Source organism: Dendrobates tinctorius, unplaced genomic scaffold, assembly GCF_039654945.1.
Source record: "Dendrobates tinctorius isolate UK_male_01 unplaced genomic scaffold, ASM3965494v1 ptg000029l, whole genome shotgun sequence".
Classification (NCBI taxonomy): Eukaryota; Metazoa; Chordata; class Amphibia; order Anura; family Dendrobatidae; genus Dendrobates; species Dendrobates tinctorius.
The window spans coordinates 8,631,607-8,654,658 of NW_027361697.1; the positions used below are offsets into that span (position 1 = coordinate 8,631,607).

General features: G+C 50.2%; 1 protein-coding gene across 4 annotated transcripts in view; it reads right to left on the reverse strand.

Moving 5' to 3' along the window:
- CEP350 (centrosomal protein 350) overlaps window positions 1-23,052 on the reverse strand; it is a 132,188-nt gene that overhangs the window by 9,120 nt on the left and 100,016 nt on the right. For all 4 annotated transcript variants that reach the window (XM_073571357.1, XM_073571356.1, XM_073571355.1 and 1 more), the window contains exons 23-30: window positions 18,691-18,839; window positions 18,422-18,606; window positions 17,687-17,774; window positions 17,451-17,597; window positions 17,134-17,291; window positions 16,034-16,227; window positions 15,082-15,275; window positions 14,420-14,567 (exon numbers count right to left, since the gene is read on the reverse strand). In XM_073571357.1, the coding sequence (XP_073427458.1) occupies window positions 14,420-14,567; window positions 15,082-15,275; window positions 16,034-16,227; window positions 17,134-17,291; window positions 17,451-17,597; window positions 17,687-17,774; window positions 18,422-18,606; window positions 18,691-18,839 (1,263 nt within the window). The remainder of the gene's footprint in view (window positions 1-14,419; window positions 14,568-15,081; window positions 15,276-16,033; window positions 16,228-17,133; window positions 17,292-17,450; window positions 17,598-17,686; window positions 17,775-18,421; window positions 18,607-18,690; window positions 18,840-23,052) is intronic.

The following is a 23,052-nucleotide window of genomic DNA, read 5'->3' on the forward strand; positions in this document are numbered from 1 at the left end:
AAGCAATGGACGAATATTGTGCAGACAGGTCCCTAAACTAGGGGCACTGCCGCCTGCAGAACCTGTCTACCCAGGCTCACATCCGCTGAGGACTGGGTATGAACTCTGTACTGTTTCGTAAACGTGTGTAAGCTAGTCCAAGTGGCCGCCTTACACACCTGTTGTGCCGAAGCCTGGTGCCGAATGGCCCAGGAGGCCCCTACCGCCCGTGTAGAGTGTGCCATGATACCGGCAGGAAGAGGAGAATTGTTAAGGCGGTAAGCCTCTTGTATGGTGGACTTGATCCACCTGGCAAGGGTAGCTTTGGAAGCCGGCAGACCCTTGCGAACGCCTTCTGAAAGAAGGAAAAGGGAATCAGACTTCCGGAAGGGTGCAGTCCTAGACACGTATATACGCAATGCCCTGACGAGGTCAAGCGTATGCAGAGCCTTCTCCACTCTATGAACCGGAACCGGGCAAAGGGATGGCAGTGAAATTTCCTCATTGAGGTGGAAGTTGGACACAACCTTAGGAAGGAAGGATGGGACTGTACGGAGAACCACCTTGTCCTGGTGAAAGGCTAGGAAGGGCCGTCTGCAGGAGAGTGCTGACAATTCAGACACCCTGCGAAGCGAGGTGATTGCCACCAGAAAAACCACTTTCTGTGATAGAATGCGGAGTGGGACCTCCTTAAAGGGGTTCGAAAGGTGGTGCCTGCAATGCTGTCAGGACCAGGTTGAGGTCCCACGTTTCCAGTGGACGTCTGCAGGGGGGAACCAATCGGGAAACCCCCTGGAGAAAGGTCCTTACTTGCGGCTTGTTAGCGATGCGCCTCTGATAGAGCACTGAGAGCGCTGACACCTGGCTCTTAAGCGAGCCCAGGGATAGCCTGGCTTCCAGGCCCGATTGGAGAAAGCCAAGGACTTTTGGGAGGGAATAAGGGAGTGGAATCTGGCCGCGAGATTCGAACAGGTGAAGAAAGCTCTCCAGGTACGGTAATAAATCTTGGCAGAGGCTGGCTTCCGTGCCCTGATCATGGTTCTAATGACGTCCGGTGAAAGTCCTGCCTGGGTTAGAACCCAGGTCTCAAGGGCCATGCCGTCAAATTGAGAGCCTCTGAGTTCTGGTGGCAGAACGGGCCTTGTGACAGAAGATCGGGACGGTCGGGGAGATGCCAGGGGCGTCTGCTGTAAGTTGCACGACGTCGGCGTACCATGTACATCTGGGCCAGTCTGGCATGATCAGGATGGTTGGAACTCCCTCGTGTTTGATCTTCCTCACGACTCTGGATATCAGGGGGAGGTGGAAAGATGTACAGAAGCTGGAACTGGGTCCAGTCCTGAACCAGGGCATCTGCTCCGAGCGACCGCGGATCACGTGTCCTGGCCATGAAGTTGGAGACCTTTGCATTGAGATGGGATGCCATTAGGTCCATGTCCGGGGTCCCCCAGCGATGGCAGATCTGTCGAAAGATTTCGGGATGGAAAGACCACTCTCCTGAGTCCATTCCTTGTCTGCTTATAGGAAGTCGGCTTTCCAGTTGTCCACACCTGGAATGTGGACCGCAGAAAGTACCGACCTCATGTCTTCCGCCCAATGGAGGATATGTGCCACTTCTCTCATCGCCTGGGTACTGCGGGTCCCGCCTTGGTGGTTCACATGTCACTGCCGTGGCATTGTCCAACTGTACTCTGATATGAGAGGCTGCCAGTAAGTGACGAAAAGCACTCAATGCCAGGAAGATGGCCCGAATTTCCAAGATGTTGATGGGCATGTTTGCTTCCATTGGTGCCCACTTGCCCTGTGATGTAGGTGCACCGCACCCCAACCTGTCAGGCTCGCGTCGGTGGTCAGGACCTTCCATTGACCTGAGAGAAAGGATTTTCCCGTTGCCAGTGAGGTTGGCTTGAGCCACCAGTGCAGGGACCTCCTGGTTGCCGATATTAGCTGGAACTCCCTGTCAAGGGAGAAAGGATTCCTGTCCTCCATTGCTGCTGCCATCCTGCCGAGGACTCTCATGGCAAACCAGAGAGATCGGGGGGGGGGGGGGGGGGATTGCGGAGGAGTATGCGAACTCCTAGACGGAGAGCCAGTGCCTTGTCTCTGGGAAGGAGCACCAGACCCCTGGAGGTGTTGAATAGCATCCCCAGGAAGGTCAGAGACTGACTCGGGGTAGTCGATGGCTTTTGTAAGTTGACTAACCAGCCCAGGCGACTCAGAGTGTCGATTGTGATTGAGACGCTGACCTCGCAGTCCTTGAAGGCGGAAGCCTTGATGAGAAGGTCGTCCAGGTATGGAACGACTACTATGCTTCTGGAGTGTAGAACGTCCATGGTGGCAGCCATGACCTTGGTAAATCTTCTGGGAGCCGTGGCGAGTCCGAACGGGAGAGCCACGAACTGGTAGTGGTCCCGGTCGATTGCGAACCTGAGAAATCTCTGATGGGCAGGAGCAATCGGTGTATGCAGGTATGCATCCTGTATGTCTATGGAGGCGAGATATTGTCCTTGATCCATGGACGCAATGATGGACCGAAGGGACTCCATGCGAAAATGACAAACTCATACATACTTGTTGAGTTGTTTTAGGTCTAGTATGGGCTGGACGTTGCCTCCTTTCTTGGGGACTACGAATAGATTGGAGTAGAACCCTCGGAAGCGTTCGGCCGCAGGAATCGGTACTACGACTCCTGCTTGAAGGAGAGAGGAAACCGCTCGGTGGAAAGCACGAGCCTTCTCTGGCGGTTTTGGTGGAAGAGAGAGGAAGAACCGGTTCGGTGGACTGGAAGTGAACTCTATCTTGTATCCGGAAGACACTATTTCCCTGACCCACCTGTCTTCTGTAATAGGCAGCCAGAATTGCTGAAAGAGTAGAAGTCGTCCGCCTACGGGTGGGGTGTCTTCCGGAGTTCGTGAGTCATGATGAGGAGAAATTCTGAGGTTTTCCTCCTTTGGGCTTCGCCTGGCCTGTTTTCGACTGCCAGGTCCTGTCTGGCCTCTGCACCGCCCGTGGGTTGTCACTGCGTGGAGAGCGGTTACGATTTTGTGATGGACGCGAGGCGGACCAGCCCGAAGAATTCCAGAAGGATCGGAATCGTGTTTGGTTACGCCGTTTGAACGTGCGTTTAGGTTTTAGTTGAGGGAGAGAGGTACGCTTACCCCCAGTGGCATTGGATATCATTGTGTCCAACTTTTCACCGAAAAGCCGTCCACTGAGGTACGGGAGATGCGTGAGGGACTTCTTTGAGGCCGCATCCGCTTTCCATTCCCGCAGTCAGAGGATACGCCGAATCGTGATGGCATTTGATGCTATCCCCGCTACACCTCTTGCGGAATCCAGGGCTGCATGAAGCATGTAATCTGCTACCACTGCTATTTGAACCGCTTGGTCAGACAGCTCAGGATTTGAAGCTTGGAGGCCAGTTTGCAATTTTTTGGCCCAAGCCAGAATGGCCTTGGCCGCCCATACTGAAGCGAACGCGGGAGCCATGGAGGCCCCTGCCGCTTCGAAAACTGAACAAGCCATGCGTTCTAACTGCCGGTCTGCAGGGTCCCTGAGGGCTGAGCTATCTGGCAGTGATAGGAGGGTCTGTGCTGCTAGCCTAGAGACTGGGGGGTCCACTTCGGGCGGATCTGTCCACTCCTTGGTGTCCTTTTGTGGGAAGGGGTACCTAGCCTCCAAATATTTGCGATTGGTGAATTTCTTCTCAGGCTGCGAAAGTCTTAGTTACTCGCCGGTTAACGGTGTTTTTCGGAGTCCATGACAGCACCACCTGAGAGAGGGGATCCGCCCTTCAGGAACAGGAAACCTACAGATACAAAAGGGCGGCACCTCTCCCACGCATCAGTTGGATTACAGAGCACAAGAGGACCACAATGGTTAATGGCAAAATTTATATACAGTACTTTTACACAACTATTCCTTACCAGTGTACATACAAGAGGAAGAAGTGCACACCCAAATTTAAACTAAAGGGAGGGAATATACGGGTGCTGTCATGGACTCCGAAAAACACCGTTAACCGGCGAGTAACTAAGACTTTATCGGTCGTCCATGACAGCACCACCTGAGAGAATTACAGAGAGTAAAACTATTTAGGGAGGGACTACAGCCTGCAGTACCCTTATACCAAAAGAGAGGTCTGTGGAAGCACCCAAGTCTAGCCTATAATGACTATAAAAGGTGCTCGGAGAGGACCAAGTAGCCGCCTTACATATCTGGTCAATGGACACTTCTGATCTTTCGGCCCATGAGGTCGCCATGGCTCTGGTGGAATGCGCCCTCAGCTTCCGGGGTGGCGACCTGCCTTTTGAGGTGTATGCTATTAAGATCGCTTCTCTAACCCACCTGGCTAGTGTACTTTTTGACGCTCTACAACCTTTCCTAGGGCCTTGATAAGAGACAAACAGGGCATTATCTTTCTTCCAGGGATCTGTAACTGCCAGATATTCTATGAGGCATTTTCTAACATCCAAGGTGTGAAGTTTCTCTTCCTTCTCATTAGCTGGGTTAGGGAGGAAAGATGGAAGGACTATCTCCTGTGTCCTATGAAAACTGGAAACTACCTTAGGTAAATACGCCGGATCGGGTCTGAGTATTACCCTATCGTCCTTGAACTGTATATAAGGAGGACGTCTAGATAATGCCTGGATGTTGCTTACCCTACGAGCTGAGGTTAGGGCTACCAGGAAGGCTACTTTGAGGGACAGGTTCTTTGTGGAAGCTGATGAGATAGGTTCGAATGGGGCTTCTGTCATAGCCGTGAGGACTAGGTTCAAGTCCCACGGCATGAATCTATCTATCGCTATTGGCCTGGATCGACCTGCTGCCTTAATGAATCTACTGATCCAGTAATTACCCGCGATGTTGCAGCTAAAGAGGGCCCCCAAGGCTGATACTTGTACTTTAAGGGTACTAGTGGAGAGCCCCATATCCAGACCTTTCTGAAGAAACTCTAAGATATGGTTTACAGGTGCTGAGGTGCCAGCGACCACTCCAGAGTTCTGCAGGAATTTTTTCCAAATTCTGACATAGATTTTGGTGGTGATGACTTTCCTACTTTTAAGTAGGGTGTTAATCAGGCCTGGGGAGAAGCCTTTTTCTCTCAGCAGTGTCCGTTCAAACTCCACGCCGTCAGATGTAGGCCAGCCACCTGAGGATGGAACACTGGGCCCTGGGATAGGAGATCCGGAATGTCCGGAAGGACCCAAGGGTCGGACACCGACATTGTCCTGGGGCAAGAAAACCAAGCCCTCCTGGGCCAAAATGGAGCGATAACTATCACCCTTGCTCTGTCTCTCCTGATTTTCTTCATCACCAGGGGCAGTAGCGATAGGGGAGGGAAGGCGTAGGCTAGCCTGAAGTCCCACTTTACCAGAAAGGCATCTACCGCCAGGGGGTTTTCTCTGGGATTTAGGGAGCAAAATTGTTTTAATTTTCTGTTTTCCCTTTCTGGTAAAGTGGGACTTCATCCATTTTAAGTTTATGCTTAGAACATACAACACTGCCCTTCACCTCTCCAAACAAGCCTATTTCAACACCCTCATCACGTCACTGTCCAATAACCCGAAACGTCTCTTTGACACTTTTCATTCTCTACTCAACCCAAGAGTACAGGCCCCAACCACGGAGCTCCGAGCTGACGATCTGGCCAATTACTTCAAAGAAAAAATTGACCAGATCCGACAGGAAATTATCTCCAAATCCTCTCATACCATGCACTGTCCTCCCTCCCCCACTGCATCTAGCTCACTCTCTGATTTTGAACCAGTCACAGAAGAAGAAGTAAGCAGGCTCCTTGCATCTTCTCGCCCAACCACTTGCACCAGTGACCCATTTCCGTCACATCTGCTCCAGTCCCTTTCCCCTGCTGTCACCCCTCACCTAACTAAAATATTTAACCTCTCTGTCTCTTCTGGTATTTTTCCCTCCTCATTTAAGCATGCTATCATACATCCACTACTTAAAAAACCATCCCTCAACCAAAACTGTGCCGCTAACTATAGACCTGTCTCTAATCTTCCCTTCTTTGGAATGCACTTCCCAGGTCAATACGATTAGTCCCCAATCCCCACAATTTTAAGCGTGCCCTGAAAACGCATTTATTCAGACAGGCCTATCGCCTCAACACATTAACCTAATCTATCCCTGTGTGGCACAGCCAAAAGTTTTACCATAACCAGGTTCCCCGCATCATGTTCCCACATGCTTTATGCATCCATCAGCCCTCTGTGTCTGTACTGTTACACACTTAACAGTTGCCCTGATTGTACGGACCAGCCATAATGTTACCACCCACCTTTCGTGTCTCCCTTTTTCCCCTCATAGACTGTAAGCTTGCGAGCAGGGCCCTCACTCCTCTTGGTATTTTGTTATAATCTACTGTATGTGATTATTGTTATGCTGTAATGTCTATTGTCTGTACAAATCCCCTCTGAAATGTAAAGTGCTGCGGAATATGTCGGCGCTATAAAAATAAAATTTATTATTATTATTATTCCCTGGTAGCGAAGAGGTCTACCTCTGGTTGTCCCCATTTTTGTACAATTAGGTCGAAGATGGAGGTGTTTAGGGACCATTCTCCTTGTTTTAGTGGATTGCGGCTCAGGAAATCTGCTGTGATATTTTCCTTCCCTTTTATATGTAGAGCTGTTAAAGATTGAAAATGCTGCTCTGCTAGCTGGAATAGCCGCTCTGCCACATTCATCAGGGGTTTGGAACGAGTCCCGCCTTGGTGGTTGATATAAGCCACGGTGACCTGATTGTCGGAGAACACTCACACATGATGGCCCTGTAAATACACAAGTAGCTCCTTAGCTGCCTGCTCTACCGCTATGATGCTCCCATAGGCCCTGTACCAGAATCTCCCCCATATGAGCCCCCCAACCGGAAGGGCTAGCATCTGTGGTGATTATGCGGGATATGTCATACTCCCAGGAGACCCCTTTGGATAAGTTATCCTTGACTAGCCACCACTCTAGGGATTCCCTTGTGTTTCGGGACAAGGTTAGCTGGCCCTCTAAGTAACCCTCAAGGATTCTCTGATGCCTTAAGACCTCGCCCTGCAGTTTTCTTGTATGAAACTGTGCCCACTGGACTGCCGGGATACAGGACGAGAGGGAACCCAGAAGGGACATGGCTTTCCTGAGGGACATGGTAGGGTTATTGGAAGCGTTCAGGACCTGATAGTGTAGGCGAACAAGCTTCTCCGGGGGCAGACGGCATTCCTGTTTCTCAGAGTCTAGGATCAGGCCCAAGAATTGTTGGACTCTCACCGGCTGTAACCGAGACTTTTTAATGTTAAGCAGCCATCCTAACCCCTCTAGGGCAGACATTGCCCTTTGTAGTTGTTCCAGACAATGTTCTGCTGTTTTCCCTACGATCAGGAAGTCATCTAAGTAGGGGATCACCAGAATGTCCGATTCACGTAGATGGGCCATAACTTCCGCTACTACTTTGGTAAACACACGGGGAGCGACTGCCACCCCAAAGGGGAGGGCCGCATATTGGAAATGTTGGACTGACCCATCCAGCTGAACCGCCACTCTGAGAAACCGCTGATGAGCTGCATGAATGGGAATATGGTAGTAAGCGTCTTTTAAATCTAACACCACCATAAAACAGTTTTGAAACAGTAATTTTATTGTTGATTTAATTGTCTCCATCTTAAACGGGCGTATGACCAGGAACTCATTGAGGGATTTAAGGTTTATTATAGTCCTGAAGGACCCGTCTGGTTTGCGGACAAGGAACAGGGGGGAGTAAAACCCTTTCCCCGTTTCTCCCTCTGGGACCACCGTTAGGACCCTCTTATGGCAGAGATCATGCACCTCGGCCTCCAGGGCAGCTTGTTCTGGTGTGGAAGACCTGAGCGGGGTGACTTTAAATCGATCTTGGGGGACCCGGGCGAATTCTAGGCGTAGACCCACAGCTATCACCCCCAGTATCCATTTACTATTGGAAATCAAGGACCAGGCTGGGTAGAAGGCAGCTAGTCTCCCCCTACCGGGGAAACTAGTCATTGGGGCGGTTTTTTAGTGTCACGTGCTGGACCTTCTTGACGCCCCCCTCCTCCGAACATGAAACCTGTACCTCTCTCCTTCTTTTGTCCTCCCATCTGCCCTGATCTCTGGACGGCCTTCTACGGAAATAGCTTTTCCTGGTAAAGGGACGTCTGTAAGAAGGATTCGGTAGACTGGGGAACTTCTTTTTATCATCCCCGGCTTTTCTCTAGGAGGTCATCCAAGACTGGCCCAAACAGATATTCACCCTCACATGGAATGGAGCAGAGTCGTGATCTGGCCTGGATATCTCCCGGCCAGCATTTTAACCAAAGGGCCCTTCGAGCTGCGTTAGATAAACTCGCAGTTCTGGCTGCCATCCTCGCAGAGTCCGCTGAAGCATCCGCCAAAAAAGCTGCAGCACTTTGGATGATTGGCAGCGTTTTTCGGATAGAAGCTCTTGAGACTCCTTCCTTTAGTTGGGAATCCAATTGGTCTAGCCAGACCATCATGGATCTGGCCGTACATGTGGCCGCTATCGCTGGTCTTAGAGCACCTGCTGACATCTCCCAAGTTCCTTTCAAAAAGGAGTCTGCTTTCTTATCTAGCGGGTCTTTTAAGGAGGCCATGTCGTCGAAGGGAATGGAGGATTTTTTGGAGGCTTTGGCTACTGCCGCATCCAGTTTAGGGGCTTTATCCCATCTGTCTACCACTGGGTCGTCAAACGGGTACCTCCGCTTGAAGGCCGGAGGTAAGGAGCCTCTTTTTTCAGGTCTCTTCCATTCTCTATCTATTAGGCTCTGGACCTTATCGTTTAATGGAAAGGCCTTCTGCTTCCTGGGATCTAGACCCCCGAACATCACGCCCTGAGCTGAAAGTTCCGGTTTTGTGTCTGCTACCCCCATGGTGGACCTTATTGCTTTAACTAGCTTATCCATCTGGTCTAAGGGGAAGCAGAATCGACTCGAGTCTTCCTCCGAAGAAGATGAAGTGGAGGCCGGGGAATCTGAATAGTCATCGATCCTTAGGGCGGTCGAGGACTCTGAACCTGAGAAACTACATTCTCTTCCCCTAGAGGAGTCCTTTTTAGATAGGGCCTTTATCTCTGTCCTGATTATGTCCCTCAGGCTTGTGGTGAAGTCCGGCGTTTCTTCCGCTACCTGTATGGACGGGGGAGAGTGTAAGGGCCTGTCAATCTACCCCATGGCCAACGTCCCCTTCCACCCCTACCGTTTGTCTCACGCATGGCTGACAACTTTTTAGGGTGGCCGTCCGGCAAGGGGCAACTACAGAGGGCACATTCCCTGTGCTTCTGTTTTCCCGTAGCTTTCCTCCCCTGCGAAAAAAACATAAGGGAACACTGCATCAGGCTACATTCACGGAGATCTCTTACCCATGCAGATGAGGCAGGTACCGGATCACGGAGGGAGGCAGGAGGGTCCTTTGTCCTGGAGGAACTTCTGTGGCTCTGTTCGCTCGGACGTTTCTGTTTCTTTTGCTGGCCACTCGCATGTGGTTTCACTGTGGCCTGTTTCTGTGGGTGCTCCTGCACCTCATCCAGCTGCTCTATGGGGGCTTCTGTCGTATCCATCGCTGGCCTTCAGAAGCACCCCAGCGGCGTCATCTCCTGCCTTTTAAGGCCTCCTTGTCCGGATCAGCAGGGCTCTGGTGCGCACCTCCCACCCGGGACCCCCCGGCGACCCTCCCCCCGCAAGCTCCGGTCATCCTCCCCCCCGCCTCGGCCACCGCGCGCCGCCGCCCAGCATCGCCGTGCACACGCGGCGCGCGCCGGAAGCCGGCCGGCACCCGACTTCCGGTTTCGGCGTCCCCGGCCCCGCCCCCTCCGCCGCGTCACTTCCGCCGCCCGTCTGAGGCCTGCGGGGACGCGCAGAAGGAGCCGGCACGGCGCCCCCGGCTCAGGCCAGGCCACAGCCCCCACGCGCACCGACCCGGCCGGAAGAGGGGGGAGCGGACCACGGGGAGAGCGCACCAGGAGGGGCCCGGGACATACATACCTCCTGGTGCGGCAACATGGAGGCGGCTGTCCACCGGACCCCTGGCTCCACCTGCCCTCACCACCGTCGTGGAGACCTACCCGGCCCCACCGTGGCGCTTCCAGGGACCCGAGCTTGACCGAGGTAGGAGACCCCCTCGCTACCTGGGTCGGTCAGCCGGCCTGGGAATCCCTCGGCGACTCCATGATAGACGATCTGAAGGAAGTCCCGTCCTCCAGGAACAGGAAACCAACTGATGCGTGGGAGAGGTGCCGCCCTTTTGTATCTGTAGGTTTCCTGTTCCTGAAGGGCGGATCCCCTCTCTCAGGTGGTGCTGTCATGGATGACCGATAAAACTGCTTAGTAAGGATCGCCTGAAATTCCGGGTGTTTAGGGAAGACCTTAGGTGGTTTCAGGACACCTTCAAAGCAAATTTTTTGTTCTGGGGCTTCCGGGGTTGGATCGGAAATGTCCAGAACCCGATGGATGGAAGAGATTATGTCCTCAACTAGCGCTGTATTGCTAGGAGGACAAAGGACCAGAGACTTCTCCGTTTCGTTGTCTGAGTCGGAGTCACAGATGCCTTCCGAATCCTGTGTATCGCTGAGGCGTTCCCTGGTGGGCGAGCTGGGGCGAAGGCCTTCTGTCGTCGGGGATCGCTGTGGAGATCTGCATTGTCTGTCTCTGGTATGGGACGGTCTAGGTGACCTGGAACTACGGTGTCTCTCCCTAGAGGGGGATGACCGTGTGCTATGGGATGACGCAGAGGAACGCGACGTGTGGGTGCGTTTACATCTGGGAGAGCCAGAAACGGCCTGTCCCTGAGTGGAGCTGTCCCTTTGCTGGGTAACGCTCATAGCCGAGACATGACCCTGCAGAGCCTGGAGCAATGTGGAGGTTAGGTTATCTATGGACTGAGTCATTGACTGCGACATCTGGGTAGCCCATTCCGGCGTGGTAGCAGCCGCTGAAGCATTGGTAGAAGCCTCTTGGGGTTCTGACCCAGTATTCTGGATACAGTCCTGACAGTGCGGGTACGTGCTGCCACTGGGGAGAGTGGTTTTGCAGGCTGTGCAGAATGCATAAAAGCAGTCCTGCCTGGTTCTCTTGGCCCTTGAGCCCGGCATAGTGTGGAAGGGCTGGCTATGAGAAGGCCCTACAGGGGTGGCTATGCAGGGAAAAACCTATAGGAGAGCCTTACAGGGAATCCGGATTCACAGCCGAGTAAAAAACCCGAGCTGTGATCTTACCCCACCAGCGTGCCCCTAGGTCCAGCGCTGAAGAGCCACAGTCCTGTGCCCCCCGGAGACTGGCTGGCGTGGTGCTGCTGATGCCTGCAGCAGAAATGTCCGCCGAGAGGATGAGGAGTTAGAAGAAGGGGCGGAGATCTGAGAAAGAGCGCACAGAGATGTGTAAAAACGCGCCCTTTCTGTCTCGATCCGCCCCTTCTATGACACTGTAGAGTGTCATATTTGTCATCCGGGGGGCGGAGAGGAGGCGGCGACCTCAGGTAGGCCGAAGCCGCGGCGCTCCAGGCCGGCGCAGAAGACCGGGAGGGGGTCGGATCTGAACCGGACCCCCCCAGATAGAAAGGCAGGATAGCGGTGGGGCCACAATCAGAAGCGGGGCCCTGTGATTGGTCCCCCTGAGGCGCTATGGAGCTGGTGCTGCCGCAGACACAGGGGCGCAGGGAGCCCTGTGTCTGTATGTGCCATGCCTGCCCGCACTCCCCCCCCCCCCCCCCGACAGGAGCCCGCAGCTGGGCTGGGGTCCCTGGATACTGTGAGCTGCAGACTGCCGTGGGACAGACCCTACCTGAGGCGTCTCAACCTAATTCCCCCAGAGGGGGATTAAGGAGGGTGCTGCTGTCATCATCATGGGGCTTCCTCCTCGACTCGACCTCAACCCAAGACCAAAAGGAATTGGGGAAGGAGGGGGGTCTTGACTTCGAACCAGCACCCGCAGGACTGGGGAAGGAGCGACATGGGGAACAGCCATCTCAACTTCAACCGGGCACCCCATAATAGGGGGCCGAGGAAGGAGCCATGCAGGGAGTCTCACAGGAGACCCACTTTTCTTCCTCTGTCATCCGGAAAAAAACAGAGTGAAAAAGAGAAAAAATTCTTTAGGTGTGCCTCCTATGCGACACTAAGCAAAAACTGGAGAAGGCCGACGCCGTCCAGGGGTGTATACTGCAGAGGAGGAGCCATAGTTAATCTTTTTCAGATTATGCATAATGTCGCCTCCTAGTGGACAGCGCATAACACCCATGGTTCTGTGTCCCCCAATGAGGCGACAAGAGTAATATGCAAAATGCAGACATAATGTATATAATATATTGTATATATTAGTGATGAGATGAGCAAGTGTGTTTGTCACTCGAGTTTTCCGAGCATGATCAGGTGTTCTCTGAGTATTTTGGGCATGCTCAGATTATGTTTGTGTCCCCGCAGCTGCATGATTTGCGGCTGTTAGACAACCTGAACACATTATTATTTATTGTTATAGCGCCATTTATTCCACGGCGCTTTACATGTAAGAAGGGGTATACATAATAAAAATAAGTACAATAATGTTAAACAATACAAGTCATAACTGGTACAGGAGGAGAGAGGACCCTGCCCGCGAAGGCTCACAATCTACAAGGGATGGGTGAGAATACAGTAGGCGAGGGTAGAGCTGGTCATGCAGCGGTTTGGTCGATCGGTGGTTACTGCAGGTTATAGGCTTGTCGGAAGAGGTGGGTCTTCAGGCTCTTTTTGAAGGTTTCGATGGTAGGTGAGAGTCTGATATGTTGTGGTTGAGAGTTCCAGAGTAGGGGTGATGCGCGAGAGAAATCTTGTATGCGATTGTGGGAAGAGGAGATAAGAGGGGAGTAGAGAAGGAGATCATGTGAGGATCGGAGGTTGCGTGCAGGAAAGTACCGGGAGACGAGGTCACAGATGTATGGAGGAGACAGGTTGTGGATGGCTTTGTGTCATGGTTAGGGTTTTGTACTGAAGTCTCAGGGGAGAGCCAGTGAAGGGATTGACAGAGGGGAGAAGCTGGGGAATAGCGGGGGGACAGGTGGATTAGTCGGGCAGCAGAGTTTAGAATAGATTGGAGAGGTGCGAGAGTGTTCGAGGGGAGGCCACAGAGCAGGAGGTTGCAGTAGTCAAGGCGAGAGCTGATGAGGGCATGGACTAGGGTTTTTGCAGATTTTTGGTTGAGGAATGAACGGATTTGTGAAATATTTTTGAGTTGAAGTCAGCAGGAAGTGGAAAGGGCTTGGATATGTGGTTTGAAGGAAAGATCAGCGTCAAGGATTACCCCGAGGCAGCGAGCTTGTGGGACTGGGCAGCCATTTACTGTAATGGATAGGTTCGTTGGGGGGGGTCACGCGAGATGGGGGAAAGACACATGCAGGGATTGCCTGTTTGTTAGAGAATCCCCACATGTATTCAAGGCTGTCTAGCAGCCACATATCATGCAGCTGCGGAGACACAAACAATCTACGAGCACGCCTCCGAGCATCTTAGAACACCCAAGCATGCTCACTCATTACTAATATCTATGCACTAATGTTACACACACATTTACATTTATATACGGGCTTTTTGTTCTCTTTAGAACTATGTAAACCTTTAATGTCAATCAAGAGGTATACTTTCCAACAAGGCAGCCATCATTTGTAATTAATGGATGTAATTAATTTTCTAAAGACGACGCGCCCTTCTTATCAGTAAAGATTAGCATAAACATTTTGTCCAATCCATTGTCTCCTGAGATTCAGTGTAGGTGGCATTTGTGTTTTAAAAAATAAAAAAACAATATACAGATGTGTGTATACAGCTGTTAAAATAACCCTGTAAATATGGCAGCAAAATCTGCACCAGAATACATAAAATCTTCTGTTAAATGTCGATTTTGCTGTTAAGGTGCAGAATTTAGCCACAGATGTAACTTATCGCAATAAATTAAATCTGCGAGTCCAAAGCAAATGTTTTATTGCTGGGAGTGATTGAGGTTTGTTAAAACTATTTACTAACATAGCACAGTACAAAGTATTTGTTACAGAATTATGGATTTGAAAGATGCACAGATAATTCTGCAACAAACACGCGATGTGTGAATTCACTTAAGGCCAAGAGTACACTTAGAAATATATTGCTGTAAATTGCCTGATCACAATAGATGACTAATAGCTAAATGATATTCAGCTGGAATTTGTTCTCCATTCTCCCATGAAGATGGACGCGTGGCCTGACTGAATATGCGTGGAGAGCATAGGGCAAGAGGATTGGTGAAAATTCTTTATAACGGATGGCCAGGGTGCCAGCCATTATAAAGATGGCATCTCCCATATTTATTACAATGTCATCCTCAGCTAAAGCAAAGTGTTAAAATAACAATAACTCCCATAATTAATACAGCAACCTGAATAATACTCCACTGCATGACATTTACCTGAATGTGTCATGGACAATGATTCTTCAGACCACGTGTGAGAGAGTTGGTGTGGTCTTAGGGTAATGTGGATTTTCTGTTGTCCGCTCTTTACACTTTCCTTGCTGGATTCCATTTCTGCTGGTGACTTGCTGCTTCTTGGAGGAGACTATAATAATACAAACACATTCCATCTTACGGTGTTAAAAACGGAAAATTTGGAGGACTTGTTGGTCAAGTAAAGTTACACAGTCCAGAAATTGGCAGAGGTAAGTCAATTGTCTCTGAATGTAACATTGAATGAGCTCTCCTGCTGGATTGCGAAGAACACTAATTGGTTCACCGTGCCAGTTGGCATAGGGCAAATGACGTATAAAAGAAAATCAGCCAGGAGTCATCACAATGGGCTGGCTGATAAGTGTTTTAACCACACTGGGAGTTGCAGAACAACATACTAATATGAGCTATGGGAAAGTAGATAATGTAGTAAAGTGAAGGGTCTTGTTAAGGAGTCTGAACTGCACAGCTCCTGCTCTATAGGAGGCGATGAATCCAGGGCTTTATCCTTCATTTGACATGCTCTCAGAATATGTATGGGTAAAGCAATAATCACGTGATACTTTCTGCCAAAATCATCATGAATAGACTGACCCAAGTTCACAAGACAAGAATGAAATATGTACCACTTTGCTGGGTCCAGATACAGCCAAGTCTTCAGAGATGCTCCCATGTTCTCCGCTCTCCTCGTGAATTTGTTCAGCAATGGTTGATGGATCAATGCTCTGAGAAGATAAATATTCTGGGGGGGGACTCAGAGAGGTCCTGGTCTGGATAGTTGGACTTGGTGGGGCTGAGGAGATTTCCCTGTGTCTCTTGCCTGAAAATCAAAAGGCAGCGACCGTTGGCTCATTAAGATCAATTGGCAAGTATGTGGCTTACTGACACCGATCTAAAACTTATTCGCTTGGTTCTGGTAGGTGGGTGTAACCTGCTGAGGAGGAGCCGCCTTTTTTATCTTACAGCTCATTTAGACGTCTGTCCAAATCAGTCAAACATTGGATTGCAACGCACAGACTGGACCTGGATTTCTTGACACCAGTGTAACAGCTTCATAGAAATATATGAAGCAGTCATGATCAGGTGAGAAGAGCAGCGGCCAGTCCGAGCATTAGCGATCCGTGCTCAGACCGACTGCAACAGATGTCTGAATGAGCCTTAAGTGTAGTGGCAGCTGCCTGCACCCATGGTTTCCTGGGCCCCTCAATGAAGTGATAGTGAAACCAGATCGTACAAGAGCCGAAGAGGTACGACGCTTTCCTAGGGCCCCTGGCACTCTACTTCAGCTATCATCCAGCAAGGGTCACATCAAATAGACCCTGACCAATCAGACATTGAGGAAAATGATGGCTTTTAAGTAACATACTCTGGAGACCATGTGGTACCTAATGAAGGGAGCATGGTCTTTATCTTCTTATTTATATAATATAAAACCAGAGAAACATGGGTGAATTAACTTCAGAAAAATTACATTTTAAACTAAAAGGCATAAAACAAAAACAAAAAAGCAAAAGGAATTAGGAGAAATCACCACAGATATATGTATTTTAATGTGGTGACACTTGCCAAGGTCCTCACCTTCTACAACAGTTTGTAGCTCCTCGGTGCTCTGTCCCTTAGTTTTCCCACTTTGGTTGTCCCAAGCCGCTAGAGCCTGCTTCTCAATCTGCCTAATTTCCAGTTCTTCAGCATCCAATCTCCTTTTCCACTCCAGTAGTTCCTGTGCATGTAACCTTCTCTGCACCAGCTGCTGTTCCCGCTTTGTCAGGAATCTGGGGGCAAAGTTACATTAGATCTTGACCTTACGGCAGCACAACTCACTCAGAAAAGGGAAGGATGAGGGGACAGCAAGCAGAGGAGGGAGGAGACACAACGTTGCATGCGCGGCTTTCACTAGCCCCACACTGTCATGCCCCCCAGGATTCATCCTCATGATAGCACCTCCCTCCCCCCCTCACACGATGCAGAGAGTAGAGGGAGAGGTGCTGTTACCTGAGCAGATGGCGGCAGATATAGAGCTGGAATTTGGGGTGAAGTTTGGGAAAGCACACACTGAGAGAAGCCCAGTGCTGGGGCGTAAAGACAGAGAAGAAGCAGTGAACAGGGCAGATGTCTCTACAAGAAAAGGAGTGAGAGTTTACCAAGGAGACGAAAGAGCTAGACAGACTAACAGAGTGGAAAACCAAAAAAAGCCGCAGGAGGACCATAGTAGGGGTCCTGGAGGATGGCAAGCGGAGTGCAATTCAGAGAGGCAAGGAAGATGCAAAAAAAAGATATAGCTTAATAGAGGTGCTACCTAAGAAAGAAAGATAAGGTTGTGAGGTGTGACAATTTTTTTAACTTTTTTTTAATATTATCAGGAACACTTTCATGATAAAAGGGTCCTCATGAGAAGTTTCCACTTGGCCCAAGGTATGAAAGGGAAATAAATTTTAAAGCACGGGGAACACAGCACAGAACAAGTACTTCAGACAGAGATGAAAACTGGAAAACACATCATGAAGATGTGAACTACAATTATGAAACAGGAAAACGAATGGCTGAACGCAGAGAAATGTAACTAAAATGCAAAGCACATACAGGGAATGACCCTACATCATATCTTGCCACGACTACTGACAAAAGCGCTAACACTAATGCACATTAAAGAGTGTACGCAAAGAAGAAAATATAGTTACTTGGCATCCATGTGGCCGTGCATTTTGCGAAGTTTTTGCATGATGCTGCTGGTTTCACTCCCAGAGACCGACACTGGGGATGGACTGCGGCTCTCGGCTTCAGAGGCATCATGGCTGGTTAATGGACTGGGCTGAATATCAGCCTCGCTCGGCTGCTCCTGTGTATTATTAATGTGTAACATTTTATCACAATCTGTGTGTCATACTTTTTAATGATTTTATTTTTCAATTATATTAGCAACAAAATATAAAATCACTAGAAATGGGCTGTACACAGAAAAAGCACAAAAGTACATAAAAACAGACAGAAAACGCACCAGCTGCCCGCTCTCTGCTGACTTGAGTTTCTCCTGTATCCTCAGGGTGCTGTTCTGGATCCGCTGAATCTCCTGCTGCTGTTTGAGGATAAGCTGCCTCTCTCTGCGAGCTGCTTTATTTGCTTCCTGTAGCCGTTTGATTTCCGCCTATTCAACATGTAAAAAAAAAAAAACAACCCGCTGACGCGAAACGAACACATCAACAATGGCAATCTACAACTAAACAACAGCCATACCCGTTCCTGCTGAAGTCGAAGCAAAAGACCGCGCTGTCGCTTTCTCAATGGCGGCATTTTATCATCCTCCCCTTTATCGCGGAGACGCCTGCACATAAGCATTATATATTTCAGGTTACTGGATTGTTATAAAGCTTAAAAGAAAATTAAATGAATGTGGATGAAGAAGTATGGTAGGACAGAAGTAGACTCAATTTATAAAGATGTTATAGATAATGCCCCCATTACTATATGGCCTCCAATATGGACATCCCATTTTCCTGTGCCCTGTTACAATATATGGACAACCTGTCAGGCAATAGTGAAAGCTGATGAAAAAAAAGTGTCTACCATCTGAAGGGCTCGTTGCCATCATTAACATTAGATGTTCCCTTCTTTTGTGTGGACAATACCAGGCATTATTCAGCACCAACAATACCAACTCCTCCACGCCTTTCAAATCATTTTCATACTCTTATTTCATAAACTCAGAACTAGTCTGCAAAAGTGTGCATACACAGAATATTAATTAATTCTAAAAATATAAAAAAACAAACAAAAAAACCATGCCCTTACACAACAAAAAAAAAATCTATCCTGCTAGTGAGGAGCCGACTTTTATTCTTAGGTGTAATTCTTAGTGTCAGCCCCCTAGCGGCAACCGTGTACACCCCACAAACCATCGTCTCCTGTGTCCTACAATGAAGAGACCAAGAACAAAATAGATTTTCTTTGATTAGGAATGCTTATTTCTACCTCTTTTGGTGTTCCAGCCATGCAAGCTCCGCTTTGGTCTTGTCTTTTAGTGCTTTCTGACGCAAACGAAGAAGAGCAGCTTGGTGGGTTGAGCGCATCTCTCCCTCTTGCATGTACTGACGAACCATTTCCATGGTGAACTTCCAGAAGCTGTCCTGTCCACTGGAAAAAGGGCCACTGATCTCCTGTGCCAAGAAAAGTCAATATAAAATTTGAGAAGAAAACAAAAGTGCAGGCATTTCTATTCTTCGGCGTTGACCCAGTGTCACCTTTTCAGGAGTACTTTCTTCATCTGATTCATGTCGGCGACTCCGTTGTCTTTCCAAACTACCACGCCGGTGGGACTCGGAGGGCAGCAGGGAACGGAACGATAATTCCTCAATGCCTTCTTCATTTCTAGGTTCTGCAGAGCTTGCACCTTTAAGAGATAAAAAACATGGATTTTTGTGATAACGTACCGTAAAATCCTTTTCTCCGAGATGCTCATTGGGGGACACAGATACTGTGGGTGTATGCTTCTGCCGCTAGGAGGCTGATACTAAGTGAAAAAAAGAGGTTAGCTCCTCCTCCGTCGTATACACCCTCGCCCCTATTGCAAGCGGAACTCAGTTTGGTGCCAAAGCAGTAGGAGGACAACGAAATCAGCCTTAATACAGGTACAACATGTCCAGAAAAGGACCACCCTTATATCACATAAATGCGTATTAACTAAACAAAAACAGAGTCAACTGGCTAATAGGGTGGGTGCCGTGTCCCCCAATGAGCGTCTCGGAGAAAAGAATTTTACGGTGAGTTATCACAAAAATCTATGTTTCTCTTTCGCCTCATTGGGGGACACAGATACTGTGGGACATCCTAAAGCAGTCCCTGGGTGGGAGATTGACTCACCGATCCAAGCTACATGCACCTCGTTTTTAAAAGGTGTGCCACCACTGCTTGGAGAATCCTTCTACCCAGGCTCGCATCCGCCGAGGCCTGAGCATGGATATTATAATGTTTGGCAAATGTGTGCAGGCTGGACCATGTTGCTGCCTTGCAAACCTGTTCCATCGAAGCCTGGAGCCGAAGCGCCCAAGAGGCGCCTACTGCCCGGGTAGAGTGCGCTCTGATCCCTGCTGGAATCGGTGTGCCTCTAATGCGATAGGACTCCTGAATAGTCAAACGAATCCATCTGGCTATGGTCGATTTTGAGGCAGCGAGTCCCTTCCTGCGCCCTTCGGGGAGCACGAACAGTGTGTCTGTCTGACGAAAGGGTGCCGTCCGCGACCCGTACCTCCGGAAGGCTCTTACCAGGTGTAACGTGTGAAGAGCCTTTTCCACACAGTGCACCGGTGCTGGACAAAATGAAGGCAAAATAACATCTTTATTATTGTGACAAGAGGACACGACTTTCGGCAGAAAGGGAGGGGCTGGTCTGAGCACCACCTTATCCTTATGGAAAGTGAGGAACGGAGCTCGACAGGATAGGGCCGCCAGCTCTGAAGCCCGCCTGATGGAAGTGATGGCCTCTAGGAACACCACTTTCCAGGAAAGGTACCTCAAAGAGATATCCTGAAGCGGTTCAAATGGAGCTTCCTGCAGAACACTTAGGACCATGTTAAGGTCCCAGGCGTCCATAGGCGCCTTATAGGGAGGTACCAAGTGGGAGACTCCCTGAATGAAAAAGTCTTCACCTGCAAATTGGTAGCAATTCTGCGCTGGAACAGGACGGATAAGGCCGATATCTGTCTCCTGAGGGAACTTGGGGCAAAGCCCAAGTCTAATGCTCTATTGACTGAGCTATCCGGGCTCTCTAAGCCCGACTGGAGAAAAGCCAAGATGTTGGGGGATCGAGAATCTCAGCGGAGAAACACCATGGCCTTGATACCAAGCAAAGAACACCTTCCAGGTGTGGTGGTAAATTCGTGCTGAAGCAGGTTTCCGGGCGCTAATCATTGAGCGACCACCTCAATACCGAACCCTGCCTAGGTTAGAATCCAAGATTCAACGGCTATGCCGTCAAACACAGGGTCCCTGAGTTCGGTGGCAAATCAGCCCTTGAGACAGTAGATCTGGGCGCTCTGGCAGGCGCCAAGGAACGTCGGTGAGCAGCTGCATTAGATCTGCGTCCCACGCTCGACGGGGCCAGTCTGGGGCCAGTAGAATCGCCGGCACCCCTTCCGTCTTGATCTTTTTGATGACTCTCGGAAGTAGTGGCAGTGGGGGAAATAGATATGGGAGGCGAAACTGGTTCCTTGGCAGAACCAACGAGTCCACCGCGAATGCCTGCGTGTCCCTGGCCTGAGCGACATATGCGGGCACCATAGCATTCACTCTGGAAGCCATCAGGTCCACATCTGGCACTCCCCACAGTTGACAAATCTGCTGAAAAACTTCGGGATGTAGAGACCACTCTCGGAATGCAAGACCCTGCCGGCTGAGAAAGTCTGCCGCCCAATTTTCTACGCCCCGGAATGTGGACAGCCGAAATCACCGTGTGGTTTGCTTCGGCCCACTGAAGAACGAACACACCTTGCGCATGGTTGCTCTGCTGCGGGTGCCCCCTTGATGATTTATGTAAGCCACCGCCGTGGCGTTGTCCGATTGAATCCGGACGGGGCGGCCTGCTAGAAAGTGATGAGACTTCTGCAGAGCCAGCCGAATAGCTCGTATCCCCAATAAGTTGATCGGGAGGCGTGCCTCCTGTGGCGACCACCGTTCCTGGGTTGTGTGGTGGCGAAACACCGCTCCCCCACCGAGGAGACTGGTGTCGGTTTTCATTACCAACCAATGATCTGGGGGGGAAAGGTTCCCCTGGGCCAGAGAGGAACTGCCTAGCCACCATCCGAGCGACTGCCTGACTTTAGAGGACAGTCGGCACTGCAGATCGAGCGTGAAAGGATTCTTGTCCCAGGCTGACAAGAGGGCGTGCTGCAGGGGGCGAAGGTGGAACTGGGCGACAGGTATCGCTTCCATTGCTGCCACCACTTCCCTAGAATACTCATCCTGGATCGGATGGTATGAGGGACTGGTTGGCGAAGTGTCCGAACTCCCTGCCGGAGAGCTAGCGCCTTTCCCTGAGGGAGAATTACCAACCGTCGGCAAGTGTCGAAGATCATTCCTAGGAAGGAGATCCTCTGAGCTGGCACAAGGGATGACTTCTTTGCATTGCTAACCATCCTAAGCGGGCACGAGTATCTAGTGTGATGTTGAGCTTTTCCTCGTATGCCCGTATTGACGAGCCCTTGACCAAGAGGTCGTCCAGGTAAGGCAAGACGACTATGCCTCAAGAATGCAGTGTGGCCATGACAACTGCCATAACCTTTGTGAACACTCTGGGAACCGTGGCTAGCCCGAAGGGTAGCGCTACGAAATGTTGATCGCCGATGGTGAAGCGTAGAAACCTCTGCTGAGGAGAAAAAATGGGAATATGCAGATATGCGTCCTGGATATCTATTGAGGCCAAGTATTCTCCCTGCTCCATGGCCGATATGACTGCACGGAGAGACTCCATCCGGAAATGTCTGATCCTGATGAATTTGTTCAGAAGCTTCAGGTCCAAAACAGGCCTGACCGACCCATCCTTTTTGGGAACCGCAAAAAAGGTTAGAATAGAACCCCTGAGCTCTTTCGTGTTCCGGCACTGGAACAATAACTCCGTTGTGCTGGAGCGATTTGATGGCTCCCAATAGAGCCCTTGCCTGGGTATCCACCCTGGGAATCCGGGAAAGAAAAAACCGTCTTGGAGGATATCTGACAAATCCTATCTTGTAACCTGAGGCCACCAATTCCTTTCCCCATACCTCATGGGCGACATTGACCCCGACGTGGTGAAACCAGAGTAGGCAGCCGCCCACCTTGCCGATGTCGTCTGGCAAAGGCCTCGAGTCATTTGGGCGACGATCTTTGGGATCTGGATCCCCTTGATCTGGGCTGCTGAGTATGCATTTTCCACAATGGGTTGGCTCTATATGAGACCTGCCGCTCCCTATCGTGGTTGGGGCGGCCTGAGGCGGTGGAATTGGCCGCTGTAGTCCACCCGGGGTTGCGAAAAGGCCCGAAACGTGCCTGAAAACGGGTGACGAAAAAGCGTTTTGACCTTTTGTTGAGGGAGAAAACCCGCTCTTCCCTCCTGTGGAGACGGAGATAAGTTGATCCAACTTCTTCCCAAATAGGTGGCCGCACTGATAAGGCAGGGAAATCAAGGACTTCTTAGAAGTAGAATCGGCTCGCCATGTCCTTCACCATAGGGCTCTTCTGATGCATTAGGGGCAGCAAGTGCCGAGCAATTGTCCGCATCCAAAGACGCATTGATTACACAGTCTCCGGCCATCACCATCTGACCTGCGACTTCCGAAATCTCTGCAGGTAGATCCTGCTCCTGCGCGACCTTGTTTAATTTTTCTGACCATGATATCATAGCCTTGGCTACCCAAGTTGCTGTGAATGAGGGAGTCAGCGCTGACCCTGACGTCTTATATACTGAGCAAGCTAAGTTCTCTATAAGGTGATCCGTGGGATCCTTAATTGAGGAAACACTAGGGACGGATAGCAGGGTCTTAGTGGCTAGGCGCGAAACCGGAGGATCCACCATCGGGGATTCCATCCATTTTTTATGGAGGTTCGGAGCAAACGGATACCCTGTTTCGAGT